The sequence below is a fragment of the Gorilla gorilla genome, chromosome 6 (genome assembly GCF_029281585.2).
Source record: "Gorilla gorilla gorilla isolate KB3781 chromosome 6, NHGRI_mGorGor1-v2.1_pri, whole genome shotgun sequence".
Lineage (NCBI taxonomy): Eukaryota > Metazoa > Chordata > Mammalia > Primates > Hominidae > Gorilla > Gorilla gorilla.
The window spans coordinates 47,207,142-47,224,302 of record NC_073230.2 but is presented as its reverse complement, the minus strand read 5'-3'; the positions used below and the strand labels follow the sequence as shown (position 1 = coordinate 47,224,302).

Genomic DNA, 17,161 nt, shown 5'->3' with positions numbered 1-17,161 from the left:
AATCCCAGCACTTTGGGAGGCTGAGGCAAGTGGATCACTTGAGGTCAGGAGTTCTAGACCATCCTGGGCAACATGGTGAAACCCTGTCTCTACTAAAAATACAAAAATAAGTTGGGCATGGTCGTGGGTGCCTGTAATCCCAGCTACTCAGGAGGCTGATGCAGGAGAATCACTTGAACCCAAAAAGCAGAGGTTTCAGTGAGTGGAGATCACACTGCTGCACTCCAGCCTGGGCAATAGAACTCAAAAAAAAAAAAAAAAAAAAAAAGAAAAAAAGGATTTCCTTTCCCTTCTCCTTTCCCTTTCCTTTCCTTTCTTTTCTTTTTTAGATGGAGTCTTGCTGTGTTGCTCAGGCTACAGTGCAGTGGCATGATCTTGCCTCACTGCAACCTCCGCCTCCTGGGTTCAAGTGATTTCCAGCTAATTTTTGTATTTTTAGTAGAGATGGGGTTTCACCATGTTGGCCAGGCTGGTCTTGAACTCCTGACCTCAAGTGATCCGCCCACTTCGGCCTCCCAAAGTGCTAGTATTACAGACATGAGTCACCACACCCAGACCCCAAAATAGGATTTTCTTAAAGAGCGCTCAGCTTAATTAAAAGTGGACATCTGGGGGGCTGCCACGCGGCAGCGTTGCGGGTGGGAGCGGCTGCAACTCCGGTGCCTGAGGAGCGATGCCAAGAGAAATCATCACCAACAATTGGGCCAGTGCAGCAATCAGATTGGGTTCGAGTTCTGGAAACAGCTGTGCACTGAGCATGGTATCAGCCCCAAGGGCACCATGGAGGAGTTCGCCACTGAGGGCACTGCCCACAAGGACATCTTTTTCTACCAGGCAGACGATGAGCACTACATCCCCCGGGCTGTGCTGCTGGACCTGGAGCACCGGGTGATCCACTCCATCCTCAACTCCCCGTGTGCCAAGCTCTACAACCCAGAGGACATCTACCTGTCGGAGCATGGAGGAAGAGCTGGCAACAACTGGGCCAGCAGATTCTCCCAGAGGGAGAAGATCCATGAGGACATTTTTAACATCACAGACCAGGAGGCAGATGGTAGTGACAATCTAGATGGCTTTGTGCTGTGTCGGTTCATTGCTGGGGGGACAGGCTCTGGCCTGGGCTCCTACCTCTTAGAATGGCTGAATGACAGGTATCCTAAGCAGCTGGTGCAGACATACTCAGTGTTTCCCAACCAGGACAAGATGAGCAACGTGGTGGTCCAGCTTTATAATTCACTCCTCACACTCAAGAGGCTGATGCAGAACGCAGACTGTGTGGTGGTGCTGCACAACACAGCCCTGAACCAGACTGCCACAGACCAGATCCTGCACATCCAGAACCCATCCTTCTCTCAGACCAACCAGCTGGTGTCCACCATCATCTCGGCCAGCATCATCACACTGCGCCACCCCAGCTACATGAACAATGACCTCATAGGCCTCATCACCTCACTCATTCCCACCCCATGGCTCCACTTTCTCATGACTGGCTACACCCTGCTGACTATGGACCAATCAGTGGCCAGCGTGAGGAAGACCATGGTCCTGGATGTCATGAGGTGGCTGCTGCAGCCCAAGAACGTGATGGTATCCACAGGCCGAGACCGCCAGACCAACCACTCCTACATCACCATCCTCAACACCATCCAGGGAGAGATGGACCCCACCCAGGTCCACAAGAGCCTGCAGAGGATCCGGGAATGGAAGTTGGCCAACTTCATCCTGTTGGGCCCCACCAGCATCCAGGTGGCCCTGTCGAGGAAGTCTCCTTACCTGCCCTTGGCCCACCGGGTCAGTGGGCTCATGATGGCCAACCACACCAGCATCTCCTCACTCTTCGAGAGAACCTGTCGCCAATATGACAAGCTGCAGAAGTGGGAGGCCTTCCTGGAGCCGTTCCACAAGGAGGACATGTTCAAGGACAACTTTGATGAGATGGACACATCTAGGGAGATTGTGCAGCAGCTCATGGATGAGTACCACATGGCCACATGGCCAGACTACATCTCCTGGGGCACCCAGGAGCAGTGAGTCCCCCAGGACAGGGACCCTCATCTGCCTTACTGGTTGACCAAGGCCCTGCCTGACTGACCACTCACTTAGAGCACAGATCAGGGACCTCACACATCTCTTTCTCATATACATGCATTTTCTGTTAGCCTGCGAACACATTACTTCTCCTCTTATGAGACTATTTATCTTTAATAAAGCAGTGGATATAAATAAATTTTTTTTAAAAAGTGGATATCTGGGGGGAGTGCAGTGACACACTGGCAATCCCAGCGCTTTGGGAGGCTAAGGTGGGCAGATCACCTGAGGTCATGAGTTCAAGACTAGCCTGGCCAACATGGTGAAACCCTGTCTCTTCTAAAAATACAAAAAAAATTAGCTGGGTGTGGTGGCACTTGCCTGTAGTCCTAGCTACTCAGTAGGCTGAGGCAGGTGAGTTGCTTGAACCTGGGAGGCGGAGGTTGCAGTGAGCCAAGATCGCACCATTGCACAACGGCCTGGGCAACAGAGCGAGACTCTGTCTCAAAAACAACAAAAAAAGTGGATATTTTTAAAACCTTTATGTTTTTCTCTTTTTGGATCTTGTTTTTCTGGAAAAAGATTTTTTTCTCAGTTGACTGAATTCCTTTTCTCCATTTTGTCTTGCTACCCTTAATGCACGCACGAGGCCCTAAAATAATTTCTGATGGCTTGGGACTCCTTGAGAAGAACAGAAAAGGTGCCACGCATGCCATTTTGGGAAAAACCTCTGTTTTTCTCATGAAAACCCAGCAATTGAAAGCAGATAGGTCCCCCTCAAAATCTGTTTTTGTCTTCCAGCTATCCCCATGTATTGGGCCCTGAAAACTGCATGCTTTTCTAGCCCTGCTCTTAAAGGGCCCCACTCGAGGCCAATAGTCCAATTAGGAGATTGGCGAACAGAAAATCTTGTAACTACTGGATCTGCCTCTGTTTGTCTGTGTAGTTATATGTGTTGTGTGTGATGTCTATAAAAAAGAGAGCTCTAGGCCGGGCACGGTGGCCCACACCTGTAATCCCAGCACTTTGCAAAACCGAGGCGGGCGGATCACGAGGTCAGGAGATCAAGACCATCTGGCTAACACGGTGAAACCCTGTCTCTACTAAATATACAAAAAAATTAGCCGGGCGTGGTGGTGGGCACCTGTAGTCCCAGCTACTCAGGAGGCTGAGGCAGGAGAATGGCATGAACCCAGGAGGCAGAGCTTGCAGTGAGCTGAGATCACGCCACTGCACTCCAGCCTGGGCGAAATAGCAAGACTCCGTCTCAAAAAAAAAAAAAAAAAAAAAAAAGAGAGAGGTCTAATTAACTGGCCTAAAGGAAAATAAGTGCTTTGATCAGATATTTTTGAAGGGAAAATAAAAGCTGTAATACCTTTTAGTTCATGTGACTTTAATCCTTGAGAAATAAAAACAGTATTAAAGATTACTGGTAAAATGCAAATGTTGTGAACAGGTGGTCTAAATTATACGGGACAGATATTAGGTTTGCTAAATGTTTTACAGTTATAAACTTCTTCTTTGGACTTTGAGAACTGTTCAACTTGCCTACTTTACAACTTGGCAAGGCCCAGGACTTGGCAAGGGACTCGGTAAGGCTCTTAATCTTAGCAAATAATCATTAATCATATAATCTCAGTAAAATGTTCTAAGAAGGAATGGACATGGAAATTTTTGTCTAGGGTTAAAGGATTATTTTAAATTAGATAAGATAAAGCTAAAGGTTTAAACAAGTTGTGGAAGGTTTCTTGCAAAAGAAATTCTGTGTGTGAACACTAAATTCAAAAGGGTATTATGTTTTTCAGTAAATAATTGAGCATTGAAATACAAGCACGAGGTTTTCTTTTTCTTTTTTTTTTGAGATGGAGTCTCGCTCTGTCGCCCAGGTTGGAATGCAGTGGCACGATCTTGGCTCACTGCAACCTCTACCTCCCAGGTTCAAGCTATTCTCCTGCCTTCGATTCCTAAGTAGCTGGGATTACAGGTGCAGGCCACCATGCCCAGCTAATTTCCGTTTTTGTTTGTTTGTTTGAGAGGGGGTCTCGCACTGTCACCCAGGCTGGAGTGCAGTGGCGCGATCTTGGCTCCTGGCAACCTCCACCTCCCGGGTTCAAGCGATTCTGCCTCAGCCTCCCGAATACCTGGGATTACAGGTGTGCACCATCACACTTGGATAATTTTTGTATTTTTAGTAGAGACAGGGATTCACCATGTTGGCCAGGCTGGTCTTCAACTCCTGACCTCAGGTGATCCACCTGCCTTGGCCTCCCAAAGTGCTAGGATTACAGGTGTGAGCCACCATACTTTGTATCACTTAACTTTCTGAGGAACTGCTAAACTCTTTTCCAAAAATGACTGCACCATTTTATAGTCGCACCAGAATGTGTGAGGGTTCCAACTTCTCCACATCTTTGTCAACACTTGCTGTCTGTCCCTTTAATTACAGCCATCCTAGAGGGTGTGAAGTGGTATCTCATTATGGCTTTGATTTGCATGTCCCTTATAACTCATGATTATTATTTTCTTGAGACAGGGTCTTGCTCTGTTTCCCAGGCTGGAATGCAGTAGCGTGAATGGGGCTTACAGCAACCTCAACCTCCTAGGCCCAAGCAATCATAGCTGGGACTACAGGCATGCGCCACCGTGTTCTACTAATTCTTAAAAATTTTTTCAAGTATCTGCTTTTGGTGAAGAAAAAAAAATTTTTTTCTTGTAGAGATGGGGTCTTGCCATGTTGCCCAAGCTGGTCCTGAACTCCTGGATCGGGTGATCCTCCCACCACAGTCGCCCAAACTGCTGGGATTATAGATGTAAGCCACCACACCAGGCATTTTTTTTTCTTTCTCTTTCTTTCCGTCTTTCTTTCTTTCCTTCTCTCTTTCTCTCTCTTTCTCCTCTCTCTCTCTCTTACTTTCCATCTTTCTTTTTGAAGGAGTCTCGCTCTGTTGCCCAGGCTGCTGGAGTGCAGTGGTACAATCTCAGCTCATTGCAACCTCTGTCTCCCAGGTTCAAGCAATTCTCCTGCTTCAGCCTCCCAACTGGCTGAGATTACAGGCATGCACCACCATGCCCAGCTGATTTTTGTATTTTTAGTAGAGATGGGGTTTCACCATATTGGCCAGGTTGGTCTCAAACTCCTGACCTCATGATCCGCCCTCTTCGGCCTCCCAAAGTGCTGGAATTACAGGCATGAGCCACTGTGCCCAGCCTTTTTTTTTTTTTTTTTTCCCCCAAAGAGACAGGGTCTTGCTCTGTCTCCTGGGCTGGAGTACAGTGGCTCAATCATAGCTCCCTGCAGCCTCAAATTCCTGGAATCAAGCAATAATCATACCTCAACCTCCCGAATAGCTGTGCCCTCAGATGCACACCACCACATCCAGATAACTTTTAAATTTTTCTGTAGAATCATGGGTTTGCTATGTTGCCCAATCTGGTCTCAAACTCCTGGCCTCAAGCAATCCTCCAACCTCAGCTTCCCAAAGTGTTGAGATTACAGGCCTGAGCCACCACACCCAGCCTGATTTTTTTAAAATGTGCTTATTGTCCAGTTGAGTATCTTCTTTGAAGAAATTTCTTTTCACATCTGTTGCCCAGTTTTTAATTGGGTTATTTGTCTTTTTTATTGAGTTCTAAATGTTCTTAATATACTCTGCATCTTAGACTGTACTGAGATATTATTATTTCAAACATTTTCTCGCATCCTGTGTGTTGTCTTTTTGTTTTCCAGTTGGTATTGCTTGAAGCACAAAAGTTTTAAACTTTCATGTAGTCAAATTTATCCATTTAAAAATCTTTTGTGTATTATTATTATTTTTTTTTTGAGACACAGTCTCGCTGTTGCCCAGGTTGAAGTGCAGTGGTGCAATCTCAGCTCACTGCAACCTCTGCCTCCTGGGTTCAAACAATTATTGAGCCTGAGCCTCCCAAGTAGCTGGGACTACAGGTGCATGCCACCACACCTGGCTAAATTTTGTATTTTTTGTAGAGATGGGGTCTCACCATGTTGGCCAGGCTGAGCTCAAACTCCTGGCCTCAAGCAATCCACCTGCCTTGACCTCCCAAAGTGCTGTGATTACAGGCATAAGCCACTGCACCTGACCAATTGTGTATTATTCTTGCAACATTTCTGTACATCTAAAATTATTTCAATGTTAAAAATGAAACATTACATATAAGCATGCTAAAAAGTTTAGAAAACTATGCACTAAACTACCAACAGGGAATAGAAACAGAATTTTTCATTTTCTATTCTATGTTTTTTTCCTAAATTATACAAATGATGCAAATTCTCTGTAGAAATTTTAGAGATTAACACATTAGTAAGCCTACCATCCAAAAGTAATATTTTTGAGATTTGACACTTCAAAACCACCATATATATTATTAGCACATAAATAACCATTTATATATTCTTACACAAATATATAAACATTTATAAAATCTAGAATCACTTGTTTTATGGGGAGGGAAGGCCATGTCAATAATGTAGGAGGATGGATGGCCCATGGACTAACAAAAATTTCTGTTGTAAATGTTTGACACCAAGGGGAAGTGCTTGACTTGGGCTGTTCAATGGGTGATGCTTGAGCTGGCTTTGGAAGGTGAATGCTCTAGTCAAGGAATGTAGATGCTGTGGTGATGGAAACACTTGATAGTCAGGTGGGCTGGAGGTAGGAAGGAGAAGGTAAAGCTGGAGGATACTTTTGAGTTTTTGTTTTTTTGAGACAGGGTCTTGCTTTGTCTCCCAGCCTGGAGTGCAGTGGTGCCATCACAACTCACTGCAGCTTTGATCTCCTGGGCTCAAGTGAGCCTCCCAAGTAGCTGGGACTACAGGTGCACACCACCATGCCCAGCTAAGTTTTGTATTTTTTGTAGAGACGGGGTTTCACCATGTTGCCCAGGATGGTCTAGAACTCCTGGACTAAGGGATCCACCCACCTCAACCTCCCAAAGTGCTGGGATTACAGGCATGAGTAACTGCCTGGCCGAGGATCCTGGATTTTGAAGGCCCCTGGATGACAGTGAATGTGATGCTGTAGGCCACGGGGCTTCCTTGAAGAGTTCTGGGTAAGGATGCAGTGTGGTAAGCTTTATATTTCAGACAGTTCATGAAGTTGTGTGGAGGACAGATTGGGGGAATGGGAGCATGAAAGCCAGGGACAAAGCTGGGCAACCATTGAAATGTCTATAATACATTTTATATGCTGACTGAGTACAAACATAGAGGTGACCATGTGTCTTGGCTGGCTGGAGACAATTCTAGATTACAGCGTTGGTCCCAGAGTAATTATATTAACAGCCACTTTCATGCTCAAACATGTCTCAGTCTGAAGATTAAATATCATCTACATACACACACCAACAAAACTTCCACAATTCTTACCTTTACTATGTGAAATGCACTGATATTTGTTTTTTTATTTTTATTTTTTATTATTTTTGAGACAGAATCTCGCTCTGTCACCCAGGCTGGAGTGCAACAGTGTGATCTCAGCTCACTGCAACCTCTGCCTCCTGGGTTCAAGTGATTCTCGTGCCTCAGCCTCTCAAGTAGCTGGGATTACAGGCATACGTCACTACGCCCAGCTAATTTCTGTATTTTTAGTAGAGACGGGGTTTCAGCATGTTGGCCAGGCTGGTCTCGAACTCCTGACCTCAAGTGATCCGCCTGCCTCGGCCTCCCAAAGTGCTGGGATTATAGGCGTGAGCCACCTCGTCTGGCTTTTTTTTTTTCAAAAAAATGTTGGTTGCAACCTATTAAATTGATTTCGTGACATACTAGTTCATAACCCTCAGTTTGAACAACTCTGACCTAGACGCCTGCCAAGTCTTGGGAAAATAGGAAGGAGACAGATAATTAAGTTTGGGAGATGCATAGTCTAAGGCCAGGGTTCTCAACGTTGGCAGTGCAAGATCACGTGAGGTACGACTGAACACGGAGATCTCCAAAACTGCGGAGAGTTTTGCGTGTGCACGTATGCACAGACATCTACATGGAAATGGCTGTAACGCATCCAGCCATAAGGCGTACGAGGGTATGTATACTTACAGAGTTAAGAACCACTATTCTCAGGAGTTATATGACAGCCTGGGAAGACGCCCAGGATGTAGGAACAGGGAGCAAGCGAGCGTGTGGCACCTTGAGGGTGCTCCGCGCGTCTCCGTAAAGCCAACGAGCCCTTCCTCTTCGCTGGCCTCTCCGGGGCCTTGCTGACTAGTGGTCGAAGCCACAGGACCAGGTGCGGGTGGCCAGCGTAACCCTGGCAGCCCTGCTGCTTCCCCTCGGCCGCGCCAGGACGCTCGGCACGCGGCGACGACGGCCCCACAGTGCCCCGCGCGCGCAAGCGCAGGCTGCGGCTCCCGGCGTGCAGCTCGGTGGCGGCTGAGCCGGCAGCGGGCCGCCTCAGGCAGCCCCGGCCGGGCCGCCCGGGTCCCCGGCAGCGGGGTAGGATGGCGCTAAAGCGGATCCAGAAGGTACGCACTTTCCCACCCTCCAACTCTTTGGGTGTCCGAAGCGTCGAGGTGTGGGCGGGGCGCCGCTGCCGTGAAGTGAAAGGTGACGGAGGCTCCGCGAGTCGCGGATACACCTGCCGGGGAAGGAGGCAGAACAGCCTCCCGCGCAGCCTGAAAAGCGAACGCAGCCTGAGAAAGGGATTGCGCGAGCGCGGGGCGGGGCCGGGCCGTGGCCACGAGGGCTGCGTCACGCGGGCGGGGCGCCGTGGGGCCACCTGCAGGCTTCTGGACAGCGGGTTCCCCCTGTAGGGCATCCAGAAGGGCTGGATGGGTATCCAGAAGGGTATCCAGGAAGAAGCTGGGTCCTAAGGGATGAGTAGGAACTCGGCAGGTGGGGAAAAGGGAAAAAGGCTTTCCCTGCAACGGGGAGACCACGAGGCTTGGAGGACTGACAGGGTAGCGGGGAAGCTGAAGGGCAGATGGTGTGGACTTGGGTGGTCCTTAGGAGCAGTGCTGAAGTAACTGGTTTTTATCCTGCAGGTAAGAGGGAGTCCATGAGGGTTTAATGCATTCACTAGAATTTGGAAAACGCACAACAGTAGAAGAAAGAAGTATTTCTAATTCTATCACTTTACTATTTGTTAACATTTTAGCATACCTACCTTCAGTTTTTTTCTATATTTAAAACAATTATACTGCATTTTGTATTCCACTTATTCACATAATAGTAAATGTAAGCATGTTGTGAAGTAGTATTTACAACTTTTTTTTTTTTTTTTTTGAGGTCTTGCTGTGTCGCCCAGGCTGGAGTGTCGCCCAGGCTGGAGTACAGTGGCACAATCATGGCTCACTGCAGCCTCAACCTTCTAGGTTCAAGTGATCCTCCCTCCTCAGCTTCCTGGGTAGCTGGGACTACATGCCACCATGCCAGCCAATTGTTTATTTTTTGTAGAGACAGTGTCTCGCTATGTTGCCCAGGCTGGTCTCATACTCCTGGGCTTAAGCGGTCCTCTTGCCTCTGCCTCCTAAAGTGGCGAGATTACAACGTGAGACACCATGCCCAGTCCTATAACTAATTTTTAACATTAACTTTCCACAAGTACATGACTAGTAACTTATTTAGTCATTACCTGTAGTAGGTAAAAGTATGGACTTGGGTGTCAGACAGACCTGGGTTAGAGAATGTGAGGTCACTTATAGTGGGACCTTGGGCAAGGCACTTTATCATTCCTAGCCTCCCAGTCCTACATGTTTACAGAGTTGTTTTGAGAATTAAATGCTATGAAATGTGTTTAGCACATGCTTGCTGTATACCAAACACTCAATACGAGTTAGCTGCTGTTATTGTTCAAAATTCTTCACTAAGTATTTGCTGTTACGAACTTTGTATTAGTCTGTTTTGTGTTGCTATAAAGGAATATCTGAGGCTGGGTAATTAATAAAGAAAAGAGGTTTATTTGGCTCTCAGTTCTGCAGCCTGTACAAGAAGCATGGTGCCAGCATCTGCTTCTGGTGAGGCCTCAGGAAGCTTACAATCATGGCAGAAAGCAAAGGAGAAGCAGGCGTGTCACCTGGTAAGAGAGGGAGCAAGAGAGATGCCAGCTCTTTTAAACACCCAGATCTCACATGAACTAATAGAGTGAGCACTCACTTATTATTGTGGGGGGGCCACCAAGCCATTCATGAGGAATCCGCCCCCATGACCCAGATACCTCCCACTAGGCCCCACCTCCAACACTGGCGATCACATTTCAGCATGAGATTTGGGGGGGACAAATATCCAAACCAGATAAACCATCATTGTACAATGAGCCTTTTCCTTAATTCACATTACTGGGTTTGATTGCCAGAGGTGGAATTACAGGATCTCTGAGAGTATGACTCTTTTTTTTTTTTTTTAAATAAATAGCTGTCCAAAAGAGAGATAATTCTGATGAGTTATTCTCTGAAAGGGGTCATCTGTCATCCTAGGACTTTGAAGCAGGTGAATGACATGCTGAGATCTGTGTTCTAAAAAGATCTTTCTGGCAGCAGTGTGGCCTGAAGTGGGACAGAGGGAGACTAGAGGCTGTTGTGAAGGTTCAGTAGAGGCTTTGTCCAAATTAATGACCATGGAATGGATGCTAGGCCAGAGCAGTGCCTGGACCACATTGCAGAAGTGGAATTGACAGGACTCGAGGAGAGGATGTGGTGAAAGTGAAACAGGTGTACAAAATGGGTCACTTAGTGGATGGTGGTGTCAATGTCTAGGATGGGGAATCAGAAGTTTTGAAGGCAGGGAGGAGGGTAGGAGAGATTAAGGAATAAAGGTTTGAGCCTACATATTCAAATGTGTAGGCTGATAAGATTTATAAAAGGGAGCGTTTGGAAAAACAAGTTTGGGCCTTGAGCATGAAATATCAACTATAGATCCAAGGTAATTGAAATCATAAGGCCAGGGAGAACTTTTCCTTGATAAGAATCAAGGACAGGCTGGGTGCAGTGGCTCATGCCTATATCCCAGCACTCTGGGAGGCCGAGGCAGGTGGATTGCTTGAGTCCAGGAGTTGGAGACCAACTGGGCAACACAGCAAAATTCCATCTCTACTAAAAATAAAAAAATGGCCGGGTGAGGTGGCTCATGCCTGTAATCACAGCATTTTGGGAGGCCAAGGCAGGTGTATCATTTAAGGTCAGGAGTTTGAGACCAGCCTGGCCAACTTACTGAAACCTCTTCTGTAATAAAAATACAAAAAAATTAGCTGGGCATGGTGGTGCATGCCTGTAATCCCAGCTACTTGGGAGGCTGAGGCAGGAGAATTGCTTGAACCCAGGAGTGGAGGTTGCAGTGAGCTGAGATTGTGCCACTGCACTCCAGCCTGGGTGACAGAGCGAGACTCTGTCTAAAAAAAAAAAAAAAAAAAAGTAAATAAAAATTAAAAAAAAAATTAGCCAAGTGTGGTGACACACACCTGTAATCCCAGCTACTCAGGAGGCTAAGGTGGGAGAATCACCTGAGCCCAGGAGGTCAAGGCTGCAGTGAGCCTCACCACTGCACTCCAGCCTGGGCAACCAGAGTGAGACCCTGTCTTAAAACAAAAGCAAAACAAGAATCAAGGTCAGGGCTGGCTTCATGTGTGTGTGACGCATTCACTCTCACAGGGCCCCAGGCTTGGATGGGCTCTGCCTTTGGTTTTATGCTCTGCTGTCACTATCAGGAAATTCTTAATAATTATCAAACTTGAGACCCTACATTTTCACATTCACAAGGCCCTGCAAATTCTGTAGCAAGTCCTGGGGAAAAACAACAGAATTGTAGGAAATACAACTTCAAAAGTGTGTCAAGCCTGCCGTGGTGAGATGGCACCATTGGGCCACCAGTAGTTAGGATGTCTTGGCTGCAAGTGACAGAGGCTGAGCTGCCCTTGTGCATGGAATTGGAGGTCCTGTGGCAGGACTTTGGGAGCAACTCAGTCCCCCTCTCCTGGTCTGTTCCTGTGTCACTCTGGGCTGAATGGCTCTGGAACACAGAGCCTGCTGGACATCTGGGAGTAATAGAGACAATTGCTTCCAGAAGAACTGATAAGAATGGTCTCAGAAAGCCCAGCAGATCTTTTTTTCCCTTTGCCTTGTTATGAATTATGTCTCATGCTCATTCCGAAACCAATGAGTGGCAAGGAGTCTGGTTACTCTTAGACCTGGAGCTGACAGTGAGTTGACCAGAACTGAACAGCAGTCCTTCAGAAAGGAGGAAGGCGGATGGGTGCTGAGCAGGTAGCCAGCAGTATGTGAGCCTGAGCCAGGTGTGTGGTGTCTACTAGCTGCCCCCTTAGTTTCCAATCCCCAGCCCTTTCTAACCAACTTCAACCCTTTAAAAAAATGTTTTCAAATGAATGTTTCAAATTGAATGTTTTCAGATGCACTTTTTAGTTAGTTAGTTAGTTAGTTTTTTGAGACAGGTTCTTGCTCTGTTACCTAGGCTGTAGTGCAGTGGCTCAATCATAGCTCACTGCAGCCTTGACCTCCTGGGCTCAAGCAGTCCTCCCACTTAGCTTTCCCAGTAGCTGGGATTACAGGTGCCTGCCACCACATCTGGCTAATTTAAAAATTTTTGTAGAGAGTGGATTTCACCATGTTGCCCAGGCTGGTCTCAAACTCCTAGGCTCATGTAATCCTCCCACCTCAGCCTCCTAAAGTGCTGGGATTACAGGTGTGAGCCACTGTTCTCAACCAGGACAGGGTTATATGTGGCAGCATTTCAATTTTTTAATGGTTTTTTTTTTCTCTTTGATACGTGTATTAGTCCATTCTTGCATTGCTGTTAGGAAATACCTGGCCAGGCACAGTGGCTCATGTCTGTAATCCCAGCATTTTGGGAGGCTGAGGCAGGCAGATCATCTGAGGTCAGGTCCTGGTCAACATGATGAAACCCCATATCCACTAAAAATACAAAAATTAGCTGGGTATGGTGGCATGTGCCTGTAATCCTGGCTACTTGGTAAGGCTGAGGCAGGAGACTTGCTTGAACCCGGGAGGCAGAGGTTTCAGTGAGCAATCATGCCACTGCACTCCAGCCTGGGTGATAGAGTGAGACTCTGTCTCAAAAAAAAAAAAAGAAAAAAAGAAATACCTGAAGGCTGGATGAGGTGGCCCATGCCTGTAATCCTAGCACTTTGGGAGGCTAAGGCAGGTGGATGGCCTGAGCTCAGGAGTTCAAGACCAGCCTGGGCAACATGGCAAAACCCCAGCTCTACCAAAAATAGAAAAAATTAGACAGGCATGGTTCTTGGCATGTGCCTATGGTCCCAGCTACTCAGGTGGCTGAGGTGGAAGGATCGCTTGAGCCAGAGGTGGAGGTTGCAGTGAGCCAATATCGTGCCACTGCACTCCAACCTGGGTGACAGAGTAAGACCGTATCTTAAAAAACAAACAAACAAACAAAACAAAACAAAACAGAAAACCTGAGATGAAGTAATTTAGGAAGAAGAGTTTTAATTGGCTCACAGTTCCGCAGGCTGTACAGGAAGTATGGCACTAGTGTCTGCTCTGCTTCAGAGGAGGGGAAACTCACACTCACTGTGGAAGGCAAACCGGGGTGGGGGTCGGGGGGGGGTGGCAGAGCAGGCATGTCACATGGCCAGAACAGGAGCAAGAGAGAGAACAAGGGGAGGTGCTCCACACTTTTATTTATTTATTTATTTATTTATTTATTTTTGAGACAGGGTCTCTGTCACCCAGGCTGGAGTGCAGTGGTGCAATTTCTGATCACTGCAGCCTCCATCTCTCTGGTTCAACTGATTCTCCTGTGTCAGCCTCTGGAGTAGTGTGTGCCACCATGCCTGGCTACTTTTTTTTGTATTTTTAGTAGAGACGGGGTTTTGCCATGTTGCCAGGCTGGTCTTGAACTCCTGAGCTCAAGCGATCCACCCACTTGGGCCTCCCAAAGTGCTGGGATTACAGGCATGAGCCACTGTGCCTGGCCATGACACACTTTTTTTTTTTTGAGACAGAGTCTTGCTCTGTCACCCAGGCTGGAGTGCAGTGGCACGATCTCGGCTCACTGCAAGCTCTGCCTCCCAGGTTCACACCATTCTCCAGCCTCAACCTCCCCGAGTAGCTGGGACTACAGGCGCCTGCCACCACACCCAGCTAATTTTGTGTATTTTTAGGAGAGACGGGGTTTCACCATGTTAACCAGGATGGTCTCGATCTCCTGACCTCGTGATCCACCCGCCTTGGCCTCCCAAAGTGCTGGGATTATAGGCACAAAGTGAGCCACTGTGCCTGGCCCATGACATACTTTGAAACAACCAGATCTTGTGAGAAGAGGATAATACCAAGTGGATTGTACTAAACCAATCACTTCCTACCAGGCCCCACCCTCAACGTCGGAGATTACAATTTGACAAGAGTTTTGGGTGGGAACACAGATCCAAACTATATCAATACATATTTAACACATATATTTTGCAATACATGTACTTTAAAGAAAATTTGGAAAATACCTGGCTGAGCAGGGTGGCTCACTCCTGTAATCTCAGCACTTTGGGAGGCCGAGGCGGATGGATCACTTGAGGCCAGGAGTTTGAGACAAGCCTGGCCAACATGGCAAAACCCTGTCTCTCCTAAATATACAAACATTAGCCGGGCATATTGGTAGGTGCCTGTAATCCCAGCTACTCGGGAGGCTGAGGCATAAGAATCGCTTGAACCCAGGAGATGGAGGTTGCAGTGAACCAAGATGGCGCCACTGCACTCCAGCCTGGGTGACAGAGCGAAATCCTGTCTCAAAAAAATAATAAAAATAAAATACATAATAAAAAAATAAAAATAATAGAAAAAAAGAAAATTAAAGAAAATTTGGAAAATGCCCCCAAAATTCAGTTTTTAAAAAACTCATCTCTAGTCATCTAAAGTGGGTCACTTTTTCTTGCTGGAATGTGTGCCATCCAGTTCCCCTCCTGGGGGCAACAAATGTTAAAGTATATATATATATATACACACATATATATACACATATGTATGTGTGTATATATATAACATATATACTTATATATGTGTATATACATATATGTACATATATGTGTGGGTGTATATATATATATTCTACCTATTCATGTAATTGTAGTTAACATTTTTGTGGATTTCTTTTCAGTGCCTTTGATGTGTATGTGTTTCAGATTGTTGTCATGTAGTGCATCAAATTTTATACTCTGCTTTTTTCTTGCCCTTTTCCTTTAATGTTGTATCATGACATTTTCTCCTGTTATTCTGTAGTCTTTAAAAACTAATTTTCAGTGGCTGCATAATACTTGGTTTAGTTTCTCAAAAAAAAGTTTAGTTAACTTCTGATTATAAAGGTAGTAATTGTTCTTTAAAGAAACTTGGGGCTGGGCGTGGTGGCTCAGGCCTGTAATCCCAGCACTTTGGGAGGCTGAGGCAGGAGGATCACTTGAGGTTAGGAGTTTGAGACCAGCCTGGCCAACATGGTGAAACTCATCTCTACTACAAATACAAAAATTAGCTGGGCGTGGTGGTGCGTTCCTGTAATCAATCCCAGCTACTCTGGAGGGTGAGACACCAGAATTGCTTGAACCCAGTAGGCAGAGGTTGCAGTGAGCCGAGATGGTGCCAGTGTACTCCAGTCTGGGCAACACAGTGAGACTCTGTCTCTAAAAATAAAAATAAAAAATAAGGAGAACTTGGAAGTAAGATAATACCATATTCATCTACTTCAAGATGAATATTTTTTCAAATGTTCACGTCTCTGAAATTGGGATGCTTCTTACAATAGCTGTCAGCCAGGTTACCTTCACTTAGATGTCACTATCTGTATGAGTAAACTGGATCATGGCAGTTCATTATGAGGTAAGTGCATTGCTGGTACTATATTTGTTGAGTTTAATTGTTTTAAAAATATTTTCAAAAAGATAGTGTGATTTAGCACTGAAAAGAAAAGCTTTTGTGAACACAGGCACAGAAACAGGACAATGACGAGTAAATTTCATAATAGTGAAGCAAATATTTGTTGTTGGAGGAAGGACTGGAATTTCCTAATTCCATGTCAAGCAACCAAATTCTTCATAGCCACAGAAAGGAAGGTACCACCTACCCTCAAGTTGGTGAGGCTGGGTCATTTTTTTTTTTTTTTTTCTGGAATACGTGCAAATAGATTGTGTATCATGGGCCTTTGCAGAATAAGTATTCATGGCTTGAAAGAAAACTCCAGAAAGAGTAGTAGAGGACTCTAACAATTGCCACATTACCATTGTTTTGGAAGACACAGAGGATGATATTGTGTAGACATCAATGACTCAGTGTTGGGCTCTGAATGTGAAGAAACTTCAGGAATACCTGAACAAACCAGTTTATTTATTTCACTTGTTTTTCCTTTTTTTTTTTTGTATTCATGAATGATACTTAACAAGAAACACACAAAGCTATGTTTAAGCCTAAAATAATTCTTTTGATAAAAGTAATTTTAATTTTTTAATTTTTTGAAACAGAGTTTCACTCTGTCACACAGGCACAGTCTTGGCTCACTGCAACCTCTACCTCCCGGGCTAAAGCAATTCTTTTTTTTTTTTCCCACAGGAAGAAAAAGTACATTTTATTTAATGACCAAGTACACACACACATTCACACACACGCATATGTACATATAACTAAAAAAAATTTTTTTTCTCATCACATGGGATGCATTGTGAAATATTCTACATTCTTTCATTTAAAGAAAAATGCTGGTCACGTTTTAGTAAAAATCTTTCACAAATCACTAATATGTTACAATGCATAACTGCTCTAGAGCATTAACAATGCTAAGCTATAATTTTAGGGAAATATATAGTGGTGCTCCTTAGAATTAGCCCATGTGGTATTTTAGGTACTCAACTCAGGGAAAAAAAAAAATGTAACATACCCTTGTTACCATGTATTCAGCCTGGACATGGTATATGCTTTCAGTGAGCTTAAATCACCTACCTTCCTAGGCCCAAGATCTGAGGGAATGACTTCCAACTATGTAACAGGACCCTTTGTCTGTATTATACATTTTATATGTCTTTTTATGTACATTGTTTCACTTGTTCCTCACAACAGTCCTGTGAGGTAGGGAGGGGAAAATATCAGCTACGCTTTATAGATAATGAAGTTAAGGTTCAGAGAGGTTAAGTGACTTTCTCAGTTACCTAGTAAAAGGCAG

General features: G+C 45.5%; 3 protein-coding genes across 15 annotated transcripts in view; 2 read left to right on the top strand and 1 right to left on the bottom strand.

The window, feature by feature from the left end:
* The window catches only part of URGCP (upregulator of cell proliferation), a 49,811-nt gene extending 41,420 nt beyond the window's left edge, over positions 1 to 8,391 (bottom strand). For both annotated transcript variants that reach the window (XM_055347664.2, XM_055347665.2), the window contains exon 1: positions 8,078 to 8,391. The gene's annotated coding sequence lies outside the window, so the exon portion shown is untranslated. The remainder of the gene's footprint in view (positions 1 to 8,077) is intronic.
* On the top strand, positions 674 to 2,256 carry LOC101135064 (tubulin gamma-1 chain-like). Its single transcript, XM_055347667.2, is given in 2 exon segments — positions 674 to 692; positions 695 to 2,256. Coding segments are annotated over 2 exon segments (1,356 nt in total). The 3' UTR covers positions 2,032 to 2,256.
* UBE2D4 (ubiquitin conjugating enzyme E2 D4) overlaps positions 8,358 to 17,161 on the top strand; it is a 35,009-nt gene continuing 26,205 nt past the window's right edge. For 7 of the 12 annotated variants that reach the window (XM_055347669.2, XM_019030985.4, XM_019030987.4 and 4 more), the window contains exon 1: positions 8,392 to 8,502. In XM_055347669.2, the coding sequence (XP_055203644.1) occupies positions 8,479 to 8,502 (24 nt within the window). In that variant the 5' untranslated portion in view covers positions 8,392 to 8,478. Of the gene's footprint in view, positions 8,503 to 17,161 lie in introns of all 12 variants that reach the window. The other 5 variants (XM_019030980.4, XM_004045360.5, XM_019030979.4 and 2 more) reach the window with 2 other exon arrangements.